General features: G+C 39.6%; 1 protein-coding gene across 3 annotated transcripts; it reads left to right on the top strand.

The window, feature by feature from the left end:
- The first annotated feature begins 105 nt into the window (after positions 1-105).
- On the top strand, positions 106-15,192 carry lclat1 (lysocardiolipin acyltransferase 1). 3 transcript variants are annotated; one of them, XM_044141838.1, is made up of 6 exons: positions 106-455; positions 6,179-6,346; positions 6,561-6,759; positions 8,991-9,137; positions 10,546-10,662; positions 12,150-15,192. In XM_044141838.1, the coding sequence occupies exons 2-6, from the start codon at positions 6,179-6,181 to the stop codon at positions 12,647-12,649; spliced, it is 1,131 nt and encodes a 376-aa protein (XP_043997773.1). In that variant the 5' UTR covers positions 106-455; the 3' UTR covers positions 12,650-15,192. The 3 variants fall into 3 exon arrangements, with proteins under 3 accessions (XP_043997773.1, XP_043997774.1, XP_043997775.1); XM_044141839.1 differs by lacking the exon at positions 106-455 and having other exon boundaries at positions 6,214-6,346; positions 6,695-6,759; XM_044141840.1 differs by lacking the exons at positions 106-455; positions 6,179-6,346 and having other exon boundaries at positions 6,566-6,694.
- The last annotated feature ends 4,201 nt before the right edge of the window (positions 15,193-19,393 follow it).

The raw sequence follows: 19,393 nt of genomic DNA, 5'->3' as shown, positions 1-19,393 counted from the left end.
TTAATTTAAAGTATTGCACATGAAAGTATCTATTTTGCAAATTATTTATTTTTTAGATCATGGCCCTGATTACACTGAACTTTGACATAGTACTTTGCACCAACAGCGCCCCCCGTTGATGGCTATGTGTCAGGACGGGTGAGAGGTAACAAGTTGAGAGGTCATCGTCTATTGATTAAGATTGCAGAAATTTCGATGCGGTTTTTGCTCCGGTCACAGAGGCTCCAATGATGCCTCACCTCAGCGGTTCGAGTAGCGGATGCATCAGGGAAACCTGACCTGGAGTGAAGCTGCGCTCAGTAACGCTGCTTTGGGTTGGATTTTTATGCTAGCAGCTGTTAGCAACGTGCTAGCTTTCAATATGTCGCAACTAAGTTTTTGCAGCTAATTTGGGTCTGACGTGACTGGTGCATCTGAATTTAAACTACGGCTGTGTATGGAAAAAAACACAAAAGGTGGGTGTAATTATATTCAACAATACGTCGTGAAAACCAAGCTGTAGCTGCAGTATTATGGACCTCGGCAAACTATAGTTTCTCTTTCATTTGGTTTGCTAAGTTAGCATATTAGCCTTATTTGGCATCATCTGAACAGCAGGAAAGCATTTCTAACTTTAATTAAACTCAAACATCACGCGTTTGTAACAGAATTTGTATAATTTGTTCAATTTTTCTTACAAGTTTTCTGACACTTACATTTCGTCTATGCTTGTATGTCATTGCGCTGTAATTTACCCGGAATATTATTACTGACTTGGCTGTGCGCTGTGATGAAATACCATGTGGTGGTGTTCCATCTAAAGTGTGCAGTTTAGGCTAACCCTCATTTTCCTCCGTGTTCCTCATGGTTCAGCCCCACCCATGGATTGTGGAAAATGTTAGTGTATTGGAAAATAAATACTCGTGATGACACGTATCGTTGTCATTATGATATTGTCTAAACAGTGCTAATCTGTGCATCTGCTGGTTCATAATGAAAGGGAGAGAGATACAATAAAGACAGATGGAAGATCAGAGGTTACTGACTGTTGTTTTGGCTCCTGTTTTTTACCCTCCTTTTGGCTTCTTACTCAACAGCAGTGGCCACACTACAACCTGCAGCTGTTTTCACAACAGTCTGGTAGTAAAGCTTTAAGGACCTCATTCGACATAAGATCATGCTCCATCGGAAATTCAGTTGACGTCATATTTCTTTTTTTCTTTAAGATTAATTGGCTATTTCAGAAGATCTTAAAACACCAGCTACAAGATGATGGGTCAGTGGTTTAAAAAGTAGAACAGAAAAATAAAGATTTTTTCATGCGTTATACAGATGTGCTGTATTATTGGAACGATTGATCTTAGTGGCACTCAATTCAATAGAATACAGTCTGTAATTTAATATAGAATTATTTATTGAATATTACTAGAAGATGCATCCAATAGAATGTTTAATAATTTCACTGGACTCTAATCCAGAACCACAAAGCATTCTGGGGATGTAGGCAGAGGAAAGGCTTTAGCTGCTCAACCTCTCACCTTCAGACGAGCGAGGTTGGTGGCATCAACCAACTCACTCGCTCTTTGGTTACCTAGCAACAACCTGTTTGGTAACACATGATGTAGCTGCAATTTCAGGTTTTGCAACTGTGCCTCATAAACACTTAAAAGTAAAACAACAGTGTGAAGGGAGGAAATGACAGCAAGAGCTCGAGAGGAAACTGTTGTTAAAAAAGGAGAGAGAATATTTCAGCCATTTAAAAGAAAAAGCTAAATCGACTGATGTGAAACCCTAATATTGTGATGTTTTTCAGATTTATTGCCCAGCCCCACTTTAACATGTTAATATTAACATAAATATACAGTGCTTTAAGAATAAAATTTTAATTTTATTTATTAAAATTTTAAAATGCCAATATCTCCACTCACAGATATATTCAGTTTTGCCTTTACACCTAAATTCAAGCAAAATTCAAAATCAGACAAACGTAATCTGATTAAAAAGAATGCAGTTTTAAGTCATGATTTTGTTTACTATGGACAAAAGGGCTCGTCCAAAGACACAAAAACAAACCCAAGTCTTATGTGAAAGAATATTCCCCTCTAAGCCCAACAACTGTTTGTGCCACCTTTTACATCAAGCATTGTCAGTAGCTGCCTGTGAGTCCTTTACCATTGAGGAATTTTGCTCTAATTCAACCACATTAAACAGTTTGTTTAAGATCATGATACGGCTCCTTCACATGCTCTTTTTCTGAAATACTGTCACTTTTTTGTCTATGTAATGGTATGGACACCTTCCAGAAAGTCCCACTTTTGTCTCGTCAGTCTACAGAATATTTTCCCAAATGTCTTGGGAATCATCAGAATGTTGTCTAGCAAAAGTGAGAGGCGCCTTAGTGTTCTTTTTGCTCAGCAGTGGTTCATGCCTGGGAACTGTCCCCTGGAGGCCATTTCCATAACCACAGTTTTGTTCTTTTTAAATTAAAAGTACAGACCTTAACGGAACTGATGAGGGTTAATGAGGGTCATTCTTAACAGAAAGTGAAGCTTTACTTAACATTGTGGAGAATAGAAAAGTCGTCAGAACAAGTCAGCTTTTGCTCTGCTGCTAAACTTAAGAGCTTATTAATAGACTCTTTTTCACCACCAGGAAATCATAAATCCAGTCACTAACGTTAACGGTGGCCTCTGTCCACAAAGCAGGATGTGAAGCTATCCTGTGTATTTCCTGTAAAACCTAAAAAAAAATATGTTTTTAGCTTTATGAGTAATTTCCTACCTATTTTCTTGCCCTTTTTAATTTATTTAGAAAAATTCTGGTGGAAATTATTTAAAAGGTAATATTAGCCATATCAGTGTACTGTGGAAAACCAGATTTTTCCACTGCTTACCTCTTTGCAAGAAATTCAACAGCCCACTCAGGTGCATTTCTCATATGTCAGAAGAGGTTTTGTGACATGTTCCCAGAAAATTGTTAACAGTGGGACCTTTTTTAAAGTTGTATGAAAGTCTATAAAGGCTTCTTTTGAAATGATCAATTAGATAAACTTATTAGTTTGCATGTTGTTGAAAATACAGTAAGGCCATTGTGTGCTCTCGTGTTGATAATGCAAATTGGAAGTAGTTTTAGATGGCAGATAAAGGGTTGATAGAGATGCACAGATGAGGCTTGTAAAGGCTGCCAATTTCTGGTTTTCTTTAAATGCTGACCTGCAGGCATTTTGTTATCCTTTCCAAGGATTATAAGTCAAATAAACTTATTTGTGTATACAGTTAAGCAGGTAAAAGTAACAAAGATTGACCATAAAAGGGGAAGAAGTGAACTGCAGATTTCTTGCCAGAGGGTGTAGATTTGGAATCCATTAAAACAAAAATGAACGGATTCCAAGATTATAACAAACTATCGTATTTATGTGCACTAAAAATGTGGGAGTTTTCAGTTTTGATGCATTTTATGAACAGGAAAGGAAAGTCCTCAGATTGCTCCAGGTCAGTGAATGGGTCAGGTAGAGCACATTTAATTGACCTTAATCGTATGAGGTGTCCTTAGATTTTCTGCACCACTTACTTCATTCATGTGCCTTTTTCCGTCTCTCTTTATTTTTCACACAAATGAACAAACCACTTGAAGCTCATTGTTTAGCCAAGACAAGGTTGAACTTTTGACTCTGCTTTGCTGGGATGTCTGAATTTAGCCTAAATGTAGGAATGCTACATCTCTGCCAGAATATCCAGACTTGGACACTGAAGAGCATGTTGGGAGTTTTGTGCGGCTGTATTTGGGCAAGTGTTTTCAGGATTATTTCTATGGTGATTTAAATACATTTGTAGCCAACAAAATGGATGAGACTTGCAAAGCGCTCCAGTGTTTCTAGCCTTGGTTTATGAAAACAGAGGTTTCCGTGGCTGCGTTACGTAAATGGTTACTTCCCTGGTGTTTGTGTATTGCAGAGCGAAATATATTTTGGATTTCATAATGCTGTTGACTTTTCACATCCCTGGCTCCAGGTGTATCATTCCTAAGACTATACAAGACTGCATTTCTTCCAGCAGACACCCAAAGGTGTGTTTTTTGCCTTTGCTGAGAGTTGAACTGTGGCAGTTGTGCTGAGCGAGGCTGTTATTCTCTCTTGTCACGCCTCACATTTTCCGTCATTAAGCCGACTAACCCTTAAACCCTTATTGCCAGCATAATCATACACACAAACATGCTTGCATTACTTAAATGTACCCTGAGCCACTGTGGTCGCTGCCATGAGAACCGCTGCGTCATGCTCCCAAAGAGGGTGTCAACAAGGGCAAGATAATAAGTGAGTGCTTTAAACCCAAGAGTTTATGCAATTATGAGAGTTATTGAGGTGGAAAGGTGTGAGCTGCAGGTTATAGAGGAGAGGGAAACACCTGGTGGATGATAAAGCTCCCAAAAGCACCAGTATTGACTTGATGCTTCAGCATGGAGCTTGATTCTGTTCAGGTCCTCATGGTGTAATGTGCGAAACATGATTCCATTGGTTTTATGTAAGCTAGCGGGACAGCAAATTGATTTTGATACATCAACCTAGGCGCTTTTGTTGGTGTCTCATAAACAGGGTTTTTAAACTGTAGGTTTTGACACGGCATAATTTTTTTTTTAAACCTTGATACCTGAGACAGACCCATGTCTATTCGGCACAACAAATACAATAAATTCTCTCAACTTTCATATCCAGGCTTTGATATTGCTAAATATAAAATTAGTGCACCTTACTTTTAGTAAGCAATGTTTTGGTTTTGTAATGTTTTTGTCTGCTACATGTTACTCAACCAATGTAAAATCTTTTATCAAAGCCATATTTGTAAAGCACCTGTGTTTTCTTGGCTCGTATGTCAGTTTAAAGAAACTTCTTCCTCTTAGTGGTTTAGAAGAAAATAAAATAGAGTTGCTATAATTTGACAAGCCTTTGATTCAGGGATTGTGGAAGTTAAGTGGGTTTTAATTTAATAACCTAATTTTTAGGCCTTAAATTCACTCAGGTTTTCCATACTGTACTTGCACTACAAAACGACAATGAAAGTGCACTTTACTTTCATCTAGTAAAGTGTACTTTTAACATGGTTTAACTTAAAAACTAGGATTTGAAAAGTCGGGTGAAACCTGTTGTCAAACATATATTGTGAATTTAGGTTAGATTGATGTGTCAGCTCTGGTCAAAGCAGGAAAGCACTAATGTAGGCTAAAATAAAATAGCCATGTCTGTTATTTTAAATCTAAATCATGGTCAAAAAAGTCTTGAAACATAAAAACATATTTAAAGTTCAAATATTTCAGTTGAAAACTTTTTGATGAGTCGGAAACATATCCTTTCTAAAACAAGAAAAATCCTGCTTTTTTTTTTTTTTTTTTAAGTTGATGTTAACTGTACCACACTTCTAGGTACAGTTCGTTTAAAAGTTTTCACAGACCAGAAATACGGTCATTAGAAATCAGCGTAGACCTTCACTTATCAAAGGGAAAACCTCACGTTTGCAACATTCCCAGTAGAAGCTGTTGTCCCTCTGATGTCATTGAAATGATACGGGATCCTCAGTCATCAGACATGTCCTGGACAATTGAAGGGCCCTAGTTTTGGTTTTAAATTCCTGAAGCATAACAGCTCAGCTCTCTTTCCACACGGATCCAGTTGCACTCGTGTTGCCTCCACTGACCAAAACGCACATATTGAACACACACAATGCTGATGTGGTTTCGATCAGGATACTTCAGGAGCAATAAACGCGTTGCTTTCTATTTTCCTCGCAAACAAACCATGTGAAGCTAGTTTACTAATGCATTATTTTATCAGAATAGATTCAACCAAACTTGCTTTTTGGTGACGTTTTGACTCCTAATTTATCACCCATCGTCAAAAAAGGTCCCCTATTTACATTCCACGCCTGGAATGTCTGGTCTGGATTTTCCACTGTTTGTGGGAAAATATGTCCGATGATCTCCAGCACCGCAGTTGCTATTGTAGATGAAAGTGTCAACAATCATGTTTGTTTCATGTTGCAAATGTTCCAAGTGGAGAATAAATCACACACACTCATGAACTGTCAAAAGTTTGGACGTACCATCCCTGTATCTTAGAAGAAGTAGACTTTTCCATTTAACAATCTCTTTAGTGACGGTGTCATTTTCTTTGAGTAAATAAAATTTTTGTTTGTCTTGTCTGTCACAGATGGCTGTGTCAGCGCGGGGCCTCTTCTTCATTATGGCACTATTTTTAGGTAGTTTCTTTGGAAGTATCGTCATGCTGGGTCCAGTTCTACCGCTCATGCTGCTATCTCCGGCTTGGTACCGCTGGCTTACGGATCGAATCGTTGCTACCTGGCTCACCCTCCCTGTGGTATGTACCTAAGCTTACGATACTGACAGTTTGTATTCTGTCAACTTCATGTAAACTTCCCATTTGGATTTGTTTTTAGAAACTGAGTAGAACAAAGCACTGTTGAGTCTTGATAAAGTGAGAAAAGCTACGAAAAGAGGATTATTATTTTTTTCCTCTTGTAGCTCCTCTTTCCGTCTGTCCTTTGCTCACATTCTCTCTCTCTTCTCGGTAGTCTTTGTTGGAGTTGGTGTTTGGGGTGAAGGTGGTGATCACAGGGGATGGCTTCATTCCTGGAGAGCGCAGCGTGATCATCATGAACCACCGCACCCGTCTTGACTGGATGTTCCTCTGGTGTTGTCTGCTCAGGTACAGCTACCTTCGCCTGGAAAAGATCTGCCTCAAGGCTGCTCTCAAGGCCTTGCCCGGCTTCGGTGTGTATGCACTGGGTCCACTGCCCTTCTCCACACACACTCGCGCACACACACACACACTCTTTGGCACACTTATGCAACATGGCTTCTGCTTTACATGGCATTTCCGACAAATATAATTGCATAACAGCTTACAGTACAACATTAAGGGCTGGAGCCATCCAATGTTTCTTCATTTTTTTTTAAACGCACAAAAATACTTTTTTTGTTTTTTGTAATATTTAAGGTTGCCTGTAGAAGTTGTTTTCCTCAATTTGTCATCTAATCATGAAGTAAGCGTTATATAATATAAATACAGAGTACTGCAAAACTGACGTGGAAGGTTTTTGATGGCCTAAAATAATTTTACACAAGATTTTTAAAGCATGGTGCTCATTCAGTCCACCTGAATCATTACAATCAAGGAATTGAACAGACAGGTAAGGCGAAGGACTGAAACGTAGAGCAGCAGCATCATGCTGTGAGGATACGTTTCTTCAACAGGAACAGAAAACTTGTTCAAAGTTGGTGAGGTGGACCTGACCCCAGGGAAAAGATGAGACTGGTTCACCTTCCCGCATGACGGCTCCTGGAATGCAACTTTGGATCAAAGCATTTTTATGCTTCAGAATGTCCCAGTCAAAGTCCACAGCTAAATCCAGGACTTGCAAATTAATCTTTAGGTCATGTAACCTTTCGGATTTAATCTTCTTTACTTTAGTGTGTAGATGTGCAGAGACGTGTATTCAAATGTTTCTTTGTGTTGATACTAACATGATAAACTGTAACAGTCTTCTGAAAGGTACGTTAAGGGACCAACCCAGGATTAGAGTTCTGAATCGGACTCTAATCCATTTGTCTAGAAAGTCAGATTTTTTTCAGGGGAAGTCAGAATGCAAATTTTAATTCCAAAAGGGACTTAAAAAGTGAACTCCGATCCGCCTAAAAACCTCTGTCTCGGTCCGGTTGAAGTGAGCTCTAAAACGGTAGAAAACCTGTATGAACGCAACCTGACTAGAGACCGTTCCAAAAGCAGGAGGTTAGCAACAGTGCAAGACATTCTGGTCTATATATTACTCTCTGCTCTGCGGGTTAACGAAGATGTTGTCTGTTGTCATGGCAACGGGTCTGCGTGCCGACACAGAAAGCGAGGAAAAGCTAAATGTAAATCGTTTAAAGTTGTTTTACTGTTTATCAGCTTAAATCCCCATTGCTGTGGCGCTCTGCAGCTGCTGTAATTTTTAAACCACTAATAAATGACAAAAACTGGACTAATTGCCTCGTTTGTTTGAACATTTAATCACCAAATAGGATGACATATTTCATATATAAAGTATATGAGTCATGGCTTGTCACATTTGGACAAACTAATAAAAATAACAGCAGCAATTATGTAATTAACAATAAAATAGAGCAATTTGCTTAGTCCTCTCTTGCATCTTGATAGAAACCAAACTGCTTATCAAGAGAGAATAATTACAAACGTCCGCAATTTTCTCAGCTTTAATTTAAGCCATATTTATAGAAATCGGGTAAGAAATAAAGGAACCATACACACAGGAATCATTTTGTGACGGATTCCTGCTCATCCCGCATTGGAACAGCCTGGTTTAGTGGACAGACTCACCGCGTAGTAATGGCGCCTGTAGGAGCGTTGCTAGCGTTAGCGGCTAACAGGCGATGTCCAAACCAGTAATGTACATCAATGAAGAAATCCTACAACCGCTAAAATTTGACACTGCTCCGTTTTTGTTTACTTTTTATGAAGAAGGAAGTTGCCCTTAAGAGGTTTTGTGTCGATTTCTTCAGTTGTTCGACACCGTGCATTGTGAATGCAAACTACAGTTCTGAAAATGTAACAAATGCTGCAATTTTAGTCCCTAATCGAACCGAGTCTACCGGACTATCCGGTCTGAATGGACCCTTAATTATAAATGAACTATGATTTAAGAAATTTGCATAGTGTAATATGTTTAACAAGCCAGATAAAACATAGTCATAATTCTTGAAATCACAGAATATATATATTTGGAGGTACATCTAATGGTAAATTTACATCCAATAAGTGGCTTTTCAGGCAGATGTTTCATGAATAAAAATTATAAAAATTTTAAGAGACTTTAGCTATACAAACTAGATTTCCAAATGTAGTGTGTTAAGTTTTAAGCACCAGGTGTTAGAAGGAAATGCAGACGAGTAAAAATTGACAACTTATCAGTTATGTGTGGAAAAAATCTTTGTGTACTTTACAGGTTGGGCAATGCAGGTGGCCTGTTTTGTTTTCATCCAGCGTCGCTGGGAGATGGACAAGGCGCATTTGGAAAACATGCTGGACTACTTCTGTGACATCAGAGAGCCCCTGCAGCTGTTATTGTTCCCAGAGGGGACAGACCTCACAGGTGAGATGTAAACAGGGCAGTTTTTTTTTTTGTTTTTTTTGTAGGGTGGCTTTGCCTGCCTCTGTCGGAGTCGTCAGGCTCCGCATGAATGTTCAAAACATGCCACCGGCACTACGAGACGTGATTCAGGCACTGACACTGTTATGCAAGGACAATTTCAAGGTGTAAAACCGTCCCTAAATCCCTCGACAGTGTTATTACAACAAGAGGGTTCTGATCTCTCAGGCCAGGCAGGATTTGACTTTTTGCTTAAAGCCCCTTGACATCACAGCTAAACTAATCAAAGCCTCGAGTCGCTGTCCTTTAGGGCAGCTAAACCTCTTCACAGATCACGTCATGAAGGAGTTCTGTCCGGTTACATTCTGAGCTTTACGTATTGTTTTACACTTGTCCCACTGCGTGTGTGTGTGTGTGTGTGTGTGTGTTCCTGTGCATATTTGCGTTTAAGCCTCTTAAATCTAAAGGCTTAATTTGACATTTGAAGGAGTTCTGTTCTTGCGTCTTAAGCAGAAGTGAAATACTCCTTTAATTCTTCATTCTAGAGGTTTACTTTCAGGGTATGTTTAGAAAAAAAATAAATGACTCCATGTGCCACCTGTGGGACTTGGGATTTTTTATTTATAACACCATATGACCCCAGACTTTAATATACTTCAGGTTATTTTATGTGATATGCCTAGAAGTGCATAAACAAAACGTGGAAAGAACATGACGCATTGGGATTTTTTTTTTCCTGTCATGTTCTCTATTAAACCACTGAGGCTTACACAGAACAGCTATATTTATGCTGTGACTGAATTAGTCCCAGGTGGACTCTGTTTAACAAACAGTGGACAGTTGAAGGAGGGTAGCTGCATTTACTGGCCTACATGCCAGGCTGTGGAGGAATGTTAACTCGACACGCTGTACCCAGTGTGAAACATGGTGGTGGCAGCACCATGGTGTGGCTATAATTTTCTCCATCAGGGTAACAATACGAAGAATAAAGCCAGAGCTGTAATAGAAATGTATAGATCAGAGCAAATTTAATATGAGAATGGTTGTACTCAGTTTTAGTAAAGGGGAAGACTTTAAATGCATACCACACTTCAGGTTTTCAGTTTCACTATTATGCACTACTTTACGTTGGTCTTATCATGTGACATCTTGTGAAAATGCATGTAGTTGTAATGTGACAAAAATGTGGGGGAAAAAAATAAAAAGAGGGGGAAATATTCATTTTCTAATAACTGATTATTCTTTGAACTTCAAATCAATGACTTTCAAAATAAATATGTAAATGTTTATGTAACTGAACAATATTCAGCTTATCTTTTAACCAGCAAAACCTAAATGTCCAATGATGTGTAACAAGACGAAGCACCTTTTGGAGATCTTTTCATTTTTAAATTTTGTATGTTCCCTGCAGAGGACACGAAAGCAAAGAGTGATGCATTCGCTGCGCAGAATAACCTTCCAAAAATGGAGTATGTGCTTCATCCCCGCTCCACCGGATTCACCTTCATTGTGGACAAACTGAGAAAAGGTCAGGATGAACTGCTTGCTTTCGAGATTATGCAACGTCCATATTCAACATGATGACAGTGCACTTGCGGTCAGCCTATGGTCAGATGACAGACGCGTGCGTTTTTAGCTGATTAATATTTGTTACAGTAGAAGTAAACAGTCCAAAAAGCCCGTGATCTCCACGGAAATCTTCCATCAGCAAACCGACGATGACTGTACTTATTCCAGTGACGTTTACAGAGCAGAGCTCGTACCTGTTATTATTTTAAGTCCCATCCCACTGCCAGCCATCATAGCTCCCCTGAGATTCTCACATTTCTGCATCAGCTAATTCTGGAAGCATCACGTCTCCTCCCCTATAGGGAGGTCTTTAATACCACATCTGGCCCTTCTGTCTCACCCCTATTCACACTGTTTGCTGATGATGACACTAACTCTCCTAGCAGGTGTTGTGATATCAAATGACTTAGCTGATTCTCCGCCTCTTGACTTTGCGCAGCAGACTGATGACTCGCGCACGCCGTCTCCGTCCAGCTCTACTGTTCCCCTCCCGTCTCTATTTTTACCTGATCTGTGCAGGACCGGGCGCTGCCAGGTGTCCCCTCATATGCGTCCGATATTTAATTTAGCCTTCCCTGCTTATTATAAGGGCACTGCAGATATGCAGTGATGTAGAGGTTGTTGTGGCTTTAAATGTAATGGGCTAATAAATCTTGATTTTAATTGAACAGAGTGGCTGTATGAAAACGCAGGTGATTAGCTCATGTATCACTAACCATTATCAGATTTTCTTTTAATTAATTACCACACTTTCTTTTGGTTGCTTTTTTTTTTTTTTTTTTTCCTTTTTTTTTTTCAAATGTGTCCTTCCAGCAGTGTGGCACTGAGAACTGTTGTCAGAGTCACGTTGAGAACCAAGAGATTTACTTTCACAAACAAAGCATTCGCCATGAAAACTTTATTAGAAATTACTTTGGGTTTATATCAAATGTGGTAGATGGGGAAAAAAAAATGGAGAAAGGTGCGGAAGAGTTTTAAAAGGAAGGAAGGAAGTAGGCAGCAGTAGTGGAGATAAAGCATAGAGAGAGCACAAGCCAACTCCCTTGAAGTCTGCCTGTACACCTGCAGAAAGAGAAAACAAAAAACCGTGACACCAGAACAACCAACGTATGTAATAATAACAGTTATAACATGATCGGAAAGTACATGGTAACACAAGATGTATTTAGTGGCAACTGCAGTCCAAATGAGAGTGTGCCTGGCCAACACCTGGATCTAAACACCTGTTGGTTTGTGTATTAAGGAGCCAAAATGGTGGAAGATTTTAGTTTTACTGCATTTAATTAATAGGAAAACATTCAAATTTTTCAGTATTTGGTTGGTCGATTTTTAAGAGAAAAATACGCAACTCTGCCTCGCTGATTGATTTATCTTAGATGGAAATAAATCTCCTGTCTTGCCATATCAACATCTGCCCCTTTTGATTATTTCTCCCTCCTTATGCAGGAGACAACCTGGATGCCGTCCATGACATCACAGTGGCGTACCCCAAGAACATCCCGCAGACAGAACGTCACCTCATCTTAGGAGAATTTCCTCGCGAGATCCACTTTCACGTCCGCCGCTATCCGGTTTCTTCGCTCCCGTCCTCGTCTGCAGAGTTGGAGTCCTGGTGTCGAGAGCGCTGGGCGGAGAAGGAGAGCCGTCTGCGCGACTTCTACTCGGGCCAGCCCCGGGGCTTCGACAGGGACGGCGTCGCGCGAGTGCCGCCTTGTAAGTCGGAGCTCCGGGTGGGTCTGATCAAAGCGGCCTCGCTGGCGTACTGGAGCGGCTTCATCGCGTTCTGCTTCGCTGGCCTGTGGTTCTGGCCTTCCTTCAGGTTCTATGTCCTGTTTATGATTGTTTTGTTCACCGTCCAGCAGAAGCTGGCTGGAGGGCTGGAGCTGATTGAGATGGCTTGCCATCGATACTGGAAGGTAAAAGTGCAGGAAAGAAAGATGCAGTAGAGAGGGAGACACTGTTTTAATTGGGGAAAAGACGTTTTCACCAATAACCAGCGGAGGAGTTTCAAGCTGATCAGTGAGCTGATCTGAATCCCTTTGAGGAACAGAAGCTTTTCTGCCTCAGAGAGTAACAAGTGCATCTTCAGATTGCATGTCTGGCTGCAGTGGAGAGATTACATTGCTGGCAAAGAATAAAAAGAGGAATGTTGGGTATATCTATCCTTGCTGAGTTCAAGGAATTCATCACATGTGATGTTCCACTTGACCTTCGTGCAGTCAGGGTGAGAAGAAAGTACAGTCTGTTATTTTAAGAGTTTGAACCTCTAAAAAAATTTCACATTTAACAAATTATTTAGAGATTCCAGCATCATACTTTTTGTTTTTTCTTAATGGCAAACCTGGGAATTTAAATAGGTTGCAATTTCTTTTTACCACAACTGTATATACCTCTCTGCACAATCCTTCTTAATTAAGTTGCTGTTTGTGTTTTACCGGCTTTATGTTGTCTGTGTTTAAACTTGATTGTTTAGGGTGCTGTGTGGAAATCTGTCATGAAACGGTTGGTATTTCTTATATTGCTATGCCTACGAAACCTGTTTTATTGTATGCTGTGTTGCCGTTGGTTTTAGATAATGAATGGAGCAGAGCCATATTATTGTCCACCTGTATTTGTGTATGTATGATGACTTGACTTTGACCATCATTCGAAAAAAAAAAAAAAAAGCACTAGTGGTTGAACTTTTTATTAGTTGTGCATCAAGGAAAGAAATAGTTTAATTCCCAGAGATTTATTAAACAGTATATGTTTAGAATTGGGTTTGCAGTGTCATGCAGAGTCTTGATGCCCCTTGAAGCTTTTGACATTTTTTTTTTCCACATTAAGACCTCAATGTTTTTATTAGGATTTTATATGAAAGACTAACATGCATCCCAGTAGGACTGCTTAAGTCCTTGGTTCTCCTCTGATTGTGAGTATACTCTGTGACATTTTATTTTCCTCTTCCTTCCTGAGTTCACAACTGGTTGTTGTCCACGGGCCTCTTGGCTCCTTTACCAATTAATGCTCTCCTTGCCTGGCCCGGTTTACATGGACAGCAGGGCCTGTGCAGTTGTGCCATGCTCTTTCAATTTAAAGACGATCAGTGAAACATTACGCCATGAATTGTTTACAGCTCAGGAAGTCGCTTTATGTCCTACCCTGTCGGCTTTTCGTGTTGGTCCTCGCGGTCCTGTTTCTTCAGTAATCTTTTCTAAAATATATCAGAGGTCCTCGCGTAGCGACTGGATTGAATCCAAGCTGTTGGTTACACTGGATTTTATTTCCAGGTGTCAGAGTAAATGAGGCTGAAAAAGTTCTGGTTAGAAACTGTTTTTTTTTGTTTGTTTGTTTGGGGGGGTTTTTTTAGATATTACTTTCCACATATATGTGCCACTTCATATTGGTCTGTCATATAAAATCCCAACATCTTTTATTGTAGAACAGTACAAGGGATATTGAATACTCTTGCAAGGCACTGTAATTACCCTGTTATAATAGTTTTTGCTCCCTCAAGAGAACTTTCTCTCATTATCGTAGAAGCCCTAATTGCTCAAGTTGATTTTGCACAGAAAAACCAAAGGTGAGAAATGGATAAATGACAAAACAACAAAAAAGGCAAATAACCAAACAGAATGTAGTCTTTCTCTTCAGGGAGGATCAGCTTCATCGACCGCAGCTGCAGCTCCCTTGTGTTCTTACAAAATCAACAATCGTACTTGTGAGCGGCCGTAAAAGCGTAGGAGTTTTGAGTTTTAAGCCCTCTTCCTGGGAATGAAACGATGCCTTGTTCAGGCAGGTTCTGGGGAAGGAGGCATGTCCTGTTGAGGCAACATTACCCCTCGATGTGCAGAGCGGTCCAGAGTAACCAGACTTGGAGTGGAAAAACGGCCCTGAGGTCAGCCTAATCCAAAAAAGCTCTGTAATGCCCACCTCTGCATGTGTCCCTCTCCCCTGGACTGGCATCGATGCGCCTGCTAAACTCAATTAGCAAGTGACAGTTGAGAAAGCTACTGTATTTATGCCAAAAAAGGACTGAAACTAAAACCAGTTTGGAGCAGTGCTTCGCCTGCACTCCCCTTGTCTCAAACCTCATTGATTCTGTAATGAAGGAGTAACTTTCTCTTTAGGTAGCCGTATATAGTAACTTCTATACGGTGTGTATCCACCACACAAGTGTCTTCTTCTTATTTTGTTGTTTGTTGTTTTGTTTTTTTTAAATCTGGAGTTCCTTTTATTTAAACACTAAAAATGGTTGATTCCTATCACTGTGATGCAGCTGTGTTAGCAGTTTTATTATCCACGAGTAAAGGTTTATATATATATATATATATTTTAGTTTATAACTCCTGAACCAGCCTCAATCTCCAAACATTCTCTGTTATGTTGTCTGTTTTACAATTACTTGCAGATGCTGGACTTCCTAGAAGTCACCGTCCTCAGGTAAACAGTGTGGACACCATGAAAAGGCGGTGTCTTAAATGTATCTCAATAAATCTCTATCACCTCATTAAAAGCCTCTTGTGTTTGTTTTGTGTCCTGTTGAGTACATAAACTTGAGTTTAACTGATGCATCTCAGTGAAGTGGAGCATTTTAGGAGAGGAAATTCAGTTCCGACAGCGTTTATTCAAGTGTTTATTTTTTAGGGTTATGGCTCACAGCCAACGAAAACCACAAATTCTGTTTCTCCAAAAACAAATAACTGCAGGCTCACTGTAACACGACTGACCGTTGAAACTTCGCGACCTTTCCTAAAGACCGGGAGTATGTAAATAATTATGACCTCAACTGAAGAATGATATGAACAAGCAGATGAACACCTCCAGGATTTCCACTTTAAACTGCAATGAAAATCAAAAAATGGAAAAATGTTATCTTTGGCAAACTATTACTCTTTTTATTAATGCTTCTTTCCTTCATTTCATGGTTGCTCTTCAACTTTTACTCTAGGAGATTTACACAAAAAATTCTAAACTAAAATAGAAAAACATCCATCCAAAAAAACTCAGAAAACTACTATTAGTATACCTATTCATATTTCAAACATAAGAGGATTTATGTTGATTCATAAATCCCATCGAAATTTTTATTTATGTCATAAAATGCAGCATTTTTAGCTTATTGTAGAGAAAATTAGTATAATAAAGAACATGCATTACAGTTATTTTCTCTAGTTTTTGAGACCTGCGACCGCTTTCAACTTAATGACTTTTGTACTTTCAAAGGAAACATGATGTATTTCTATCTAAAAAAAGAAATAAGACTACACCTTCCAGTGCTTCCTTTTTCTTTATTCTTGGTAAGATACTTGAACATTGTTGCTGATTGAGGAATGCAGCCAACACCTTTAGGATCTCCTCAAGCCTTTTTAATACACGCCCTTTTCCTTCCACTTTACTTACCATTGAAACACCTGTGCCTAAGGACACCCAATAATCTTTTTCAGCAACCGCTTATATCACATATGTCAGAGTCAAGGCCCGCGGGCCACATCCGGCCCGCGAGAAGATTTTCTACGGCCCCTGGGATGATCTTGATTTATTATTAGAACCGGCCCGCAGCAAGCCGGCACCCCGTCTGAGATGCACCCCCGTTCGATCCTCACAACACGCACCCGGTCCGCAGGAAATTTACGAAGGCTTGGGCCGGTCCGCTGCACTAGACCAAATGCGTCATTTAAAAAAATCTCAATGAACATTCGATCAGTCCGGCCCTCGGCTTGTAGCTAAATTTTTTATTTGGCCCTCCGTCCATTTGACTTTGACACCCCTGGCTTATATTATGATTCTGGGGATTATTGCAAATTTACATATTACATAACATTTTGTTAAAGATGTTCCTATCCTTGTCTCTGCAAAACCACAGCTATCTATCTTTAGATGTACTTTATACAAAATCTAGTGGCTTTAATCTCCGTCACACAGTGGTTTCTATTATTCTTATGTTTGAAGACATTGATGACATTTTGATCAGCTGCAGGCTACACCCCTTTCCCTCCCGCCCCTCTGAGCCCTTTCAATCCGAAATGCACTGTAAAAAGCTTCTACGTCGCAGTGAATGACTCAACAAGACCTTGAATGTTCGCATTACACAACGCAGGGGATCACTGTATGCCTTGTCTGCTTTACACACTTACACACTTGCACACACGCAGTCATACATCTACCATAGACAAACCAAAAAGGTCAGGAGCTTTGAAGGTGAAGTGCAGTCACCATAGTAACTCGTGTTGACTCCCTCCGTCTCCCGGCAACGGGATGTAGGATGATGTCAATGGAAAGCATGCTATTTTCTACTGGTGACAGGATGATGTCACTCCTTTTTGTGTACGCGAGGAGAGAGAGAAAGAGAGAGGTGGAAAAAAGAAGTTTATTCTGTAATCTGCGGGGCGGAGGAGTGTCGGTAGCATTCCATAAAAACGATAAAGAAACAAAGGCTAAATAAATTCAGAATGCGCTGAATCATGAGCCAATTAAGGGGACAAATATCCTGTGCTTCCTTGTTTTTTTTCCCCCCTCCCTCCCTCCTTCTAGTCCTACTCCGGCTTCTGGGGATAAGTTCATATTTCTTCTGAAAGGTGGAGAGAACGGATGATGCACAGACTCCCCTCGTTCTGCGTCGCTGCTTTTATATTTTAAACATACCATACAAAATTATTATGGAGGGTAATGGTGAGATCAACCTTTAATGAATAATTAGCGAAATTTCTTTCGCTACTTTCAGGGTAATAAAAGTACCCTGAAAGTACTTTTAGGGTACTTTCAGGGTACTCGAGCTGTTATGTGTGTGAACATAACAGCTCGATATGTTCACACACATATCGAGCTGTGTCGATTCGATGACATGCAGACAAGCAGGCTGGACGAGGAGCACTTTTTTTCCTCAACAGATGAATTTCTCTGTAAACCCCCGAGGACACTTGGAGACAACTACAAAACTATGAGTGAAACTATGACACTGGCCTCTTTTTGCCTCCAGTCATAAATGGCATTAAATTGTCTCAGAAATCTACCCGTGCTCTGAATAATAATAATAAACTTTTGTGCTACACATGCAGACACGTGCAAGCTGTACAGGTTAAATACACGAATCTTATTATTTCTGTGTGCAAAGTTTAAGTGGATGCTCAGTGTCAGAAGCCACTGCAGAAAAGGAGACTTGTTGTTCCCCCTCCAGTTAAAGTCTCTCCCTTTCTCCTTCTCTCTCAGTAGCATCACAGCTTTATATAAATTTACGGCAATACCGCAATATTAGTGGGTGGATTGAGGAGTAAATCGTCTTTTGCCATTTCTAAACCAAAAATAGTCGAAGCTTTTTTTCTTTTTTGGTGACGATTTTTCACACTAAGCGCTGCAAGGTTTGGATTAACTTGGTTTTTACCTTCAACTTAAAAAAAAAAACAGTATCTCCTTTCTTAAGCTAGTTGATTCTGAATAATTCCTGAGAATATACCTTTGTCTCTTCCAAGAGAGACATTAACATTAACAGCGTGTTTTTGAGGAGTGCAGTAAAACATGTCAGACTTTGTCAAGCGGATGAACGTCAGAGGCAGCCGCATCACAAGCCTTTCTAGCAGGGAACATCTTGAAGGTTTCCCCTCAGTATTCTGCTGCCCCCTACAGGCCTACTTTGTACCTACAGTCACATTTTCTTCCTCGTAAACACTAATTAGTCATGCAAGGAAAACGCCCGTCTTATCAATAAGTAATTGAAGCGTCTTTTATGAATAAAATAGTAGGACGTAAATTCAACAAGCCCACAAATTTATTTAGAAATCACATTAGAGAAAATCTGATTATAGCCACAGTAACACCAACAAAAAAAATCGTTTAATTCAAGAAAAATATTATCACAAAAGCAGATAAATCAATTTGTCTGTGAAAAAAATGCAAAACCTGAACAACATAATACTATATATTATTACTGTGACTGTGGAAACTACTGTGCGTGCAGAAATAATCCATTGTGTGACCAGCAAAACTTTTAAAGATCTATCTATTGAAGGTTTGGCCATTTTGGCAACAACTTCATAAAACATTCATAAAAACAGCATCAGGTTTACACAAGTCCATGAATATTTATGTAGGACATCAAATGGTGATGTCTTTATTTCAGGGTGGAATGACCATACAACTTCAATGATTATTTTAATTAACACAACTCACTCTTGATTTTCTCTCTAAACTATACATACATCACCATTGACATCTGGTTCAATGTTATTTATTAAGTTGCACCTGAAGCACGTCTCTTGTCTGGCACAATTTCAGCAAATAACTGATCATTCTTTGTATTAGAATTGGTTGATTTCATTTCAACTGGTTGGTTTCTCGGCTTACGGCTGACTTTTAAGCATCATCCACACATTCTCAAAAGTTTCAAGAAATGGGTCATAGAAGAAGTTTAATTTTGGGCCTGCATTATTCATTACTAACCCAATTTTAATGGTTGTGTTTGGGATCATTGTCCAAGTTTCAGTCTGTTGGGTTCTGGTGAAGTTGCAGACGTTGAAGCAAGTCCTGTCTTCATTATTCCATCCACTTTGCAATGCACTGGTACTACTGGCAATGCCACCACCACCATTATCTGATATGCACAATATCACACAACTGCAAAGGACTGCTTGGATGCCATTTTGTGATGCCATACACTGAAACTCGGTTTACCAGAAGGAAATTTGACGATGGATGTTTGTTTCCCCTGTCTTTAA

Source organism: Gambusia affinis, linkage group LG16 (assembly GCF_019740435.1).
Source record: "Gambusia affinis linkage group LG16, SWU_Gaff_1.0, whole genome shotgun sequence".
Lineage (NCBI taxonomy): Eukaryota > Metazoa > Chordata > Actinopteri > Cyprinodontiformes > Poeciliidae > Gambusia > Gambusia affinis.
The sequence above is the reverse complement of the archived record's forward strand: the minus strand, read 5'-3'. Positions and strand labels throughout refer to the sequence as shown.